At 40.9% G+C, this 2,718-nt stretch overlaps 1 protein-coding gene across 1 annotated transcript in view; it reads right to left on the minus strand.

Annotated features, from left to right (window-relative positions):
* Window positions 1-2,718, minus strand: part of LOC110025621 (putative pentatricopeptide repeat-containing protein At3g08820) — a 22,945-nt gene that overhangs the window by 20,018 nt on the left and 209 nt on the right. Inside the window, exons 2-3 of the mRNA XM_020726198.1 lie at window positions 737-2,718; window positions 330-454 (exon numbers count right to left, since the gene is read on the minus strand). Coding sequence (XP_020581857.1) covers window positions 818-2,718 — 1,901 coding nt within the window. The 3' untranslated portion in view covers window positions 330-454; window positions 737-817. The remainder of the gene's footprint in view (window positions 1-329; window positions 455-736) is intronic.

The raw sequence follows: 2,718 nt of genomic DNA on the forward strand, positions 1-2,718 counted from the left end.
TTCTTACGGGCGACCCCCAAACGTAACTACTTCCCTCTTTTTAAACGCCGACAAGATCATATTCACAAGTAGTTTCATATAGTATTCTGTAAGTTAATGAATTTCAGCCTATATGATCAAAGCTACATCAAATGTGAATGCTGAAACTGAATGGATTTCCATTATTATTGAAACAATGATATCAAAGCTAAATGTTAGTACTGGCTTACCAATTTTTGAAGGCTACAGAAGCTTTTGCATCATCATCATCATCATCATTATCAAGAAGCTAGACTAAGAAAACTACAGAAAATTTTAACAGCTAAATAGTTACTGGCAGCAGAAGTTACCTGTATAAATCAAGGGTAAAGCATAGCAGAGCCGAAAATTTTTCCAAAGCTGCTAGTTCCCTTCAGTTGAATGGCTGCAGATGGCACTTACAGGAAACGTTGTCGTTCCAATGGATGCATGTCATCTAAGAGGTTGAACCAGTAATACATGAACAACTGTAAGAAACTATGATGTCCAGCCCAAGATTCCAAAAAGATTGTTTACATTCTTATTCACATTTTCTTGTATGATAAATATTAGAAGAATAATAGACAAATTGATAACCTTTAGCACTCAAATCTATGGTATGAATTACAGGGTTATATTTTAGCTCAGCATTTATTATCTTCCAATACACATAAATGAATCTATGAAGATCTCTTCTTTCTCCTTAGCAGGTTAGCTTTAGTATCATCTTGCTATTTACCTCTCTGAATCACATTAACCCATGCTTCCCTCATCTGGTCTAATTCTACAACCCCATGGCTTTTTTGTTCTGTATTCTGTTTCACCAATAATCATTACACGTACAAGCTCCCTCTCTGAAACAATGGAACCGGTTATTATCCCTAACAATTATCTCCCGACAGTAGATTTTGGAAATAAGCTTTATGGCTGAATGACAGTCATTGCAAACTCTAAGATTCTTCACTACCCTTATTGTTTCCTCTGGTTGAGTATTAATCAGCAAAAATGCAATCGCCACCTTTTCACTATGATGTTCTAATGAATGCTCCTTTTCTTCATTTTCTATGTCAAACAGAACTACTTCCGTCCTCGGTGTGTATCCCGCTGCCTTTAATTGCTTAGTTAGTTCATCAAGCTTCGAATAGATTTGTCCTGACATTGGATGGGAATTGTCCCCCACATGAAACTCATGAATAGCAGCATTGAGCTCCACCCAACTAAAACCACGAGTCTTTTGAATCCCACTTCTTTTCATAGTCAATCTTAGTTTCTCAGACTCATCCCATCTACCATTTAGAGCATAGATATTTGATAACAGAACATAGTTACCAGAGTTCTGAGGCTCTAGCACAATTAACTTCTTCAACACATGCTCTGCCAAATCAATGTTCCTATGGATCCTGCAACCACCAAGCAAAGCCCCCCAAACAACAGCATTAACCTCCATTGGCATCTCTTTTATCAACTGATAAGCCTCTTCCAGTAAGCCATTTCGTCCAAGAAGATCAACCATGCATCCATAATGCTCAATTCTAGGACTCAAGCAGTAAACTTGACCCATCCTATTGAAATAAGCCCTTCCATCTTCTACTAAGCCTGTATGAGTACAGGCACAAAGAAGGCCTATAAAAGTATTACCATCTGGGCTTACATGCAGCTTCTCCATTTGAGCAAACAGACCAAAGCAAGCCTTTTCATGACCAGTCATTGAAAGACCATTAATCATAGCATTCCAAACTATGAGGTCCCTCTCGCTCATTCGTTCAAAAATCACCCAAGACCGAGCCATGCTTCCACATTTTGCATACATGTCAATCAACGCCGTCCCTAAAACCGGGTTAGAGACAAAGTCATTCATTTCCATGTATTGAGTAACTCTTTCACCCAATTCAAGTGCCCCAAGTTTTGAACAAGCTGAAAGGACTCCAACCATGGTGAAACAATCTGGCTTTATGTTCTCAGCTTCCATTTTGAAGAACAGCTCCAATGCCTCTTTTGGGAGTCCATTGGAAGAATATCCACCAATCATTGCACTCCATGTAACAACATCCTTATGCACCATTCCATTGAAAACATGGCGAGCTCTCTCCATTCTTCCACACTTAGTATACATGTCAACAAGTGAGGTAGCCACAAACACATTCCTGTCCATGTCCTTCTCAGCTACCAATTCATGTATCCATTCCCCCATATTCACATCACCCAATTGGGTGCAAGCAGTTAGTACTCTAACTATGGTAAAACTATCAGGCTTCAAACCCATCTCCAGTGATTTCCTGAACACTTCTATAGACTCCTTCAGCTTACCTTGAGTGATGTATCCACTAATCATTGCAGTCCAAGACACAACGTTTGTCACAGGCATTTCATCAAACAGCTTCTGGGCGTCATCCAATCCACCACATTTGGCATACAAGGAGACCAAACCGGTCTTGACAAACACATCCAGCTCAAAGCCAGTCTTTAGAAGCTGGGCATGGATCTTCACGCCGGTTTCCAAATCAAGGAGACACGCGCAGGCCTTTAGAACGAAGGGGAAAGTGAAGTTGTCGGGCGAAAAACCTTCCCGGCGCATATTGGAGTACAAGTGAACAGCCTCCACCATGAGATTGGCGGAGACGAGACCGCGGATTGCGGTGTTGTAGTGGAAAAGATTTGGTTTTGTGGTTTGTGAGAAGAGGAGGAGGGCATGGGCAGGGTGGCCGGTGAGGAAGGAAGAGC

The sequence above is a fragment of the Phalaenopsis equestris genome, unplaced genomic scaffold (assembly GCF_001263595.1).
Source record: "Phalaenopsis equestris unplaced genomic scaffold, ASM126359v1 Scaffold000316, whole genome shotgun sequence".
In the NCBI taxonomy this organism is placed as follows: domain Eukaryota; kingdom Viridiplantae; phylum Streptophyta; class Magnoliopsida; order Asparagales; family Orchidaceae; genus Phalaenopsis; species Phalaenopsis equestris.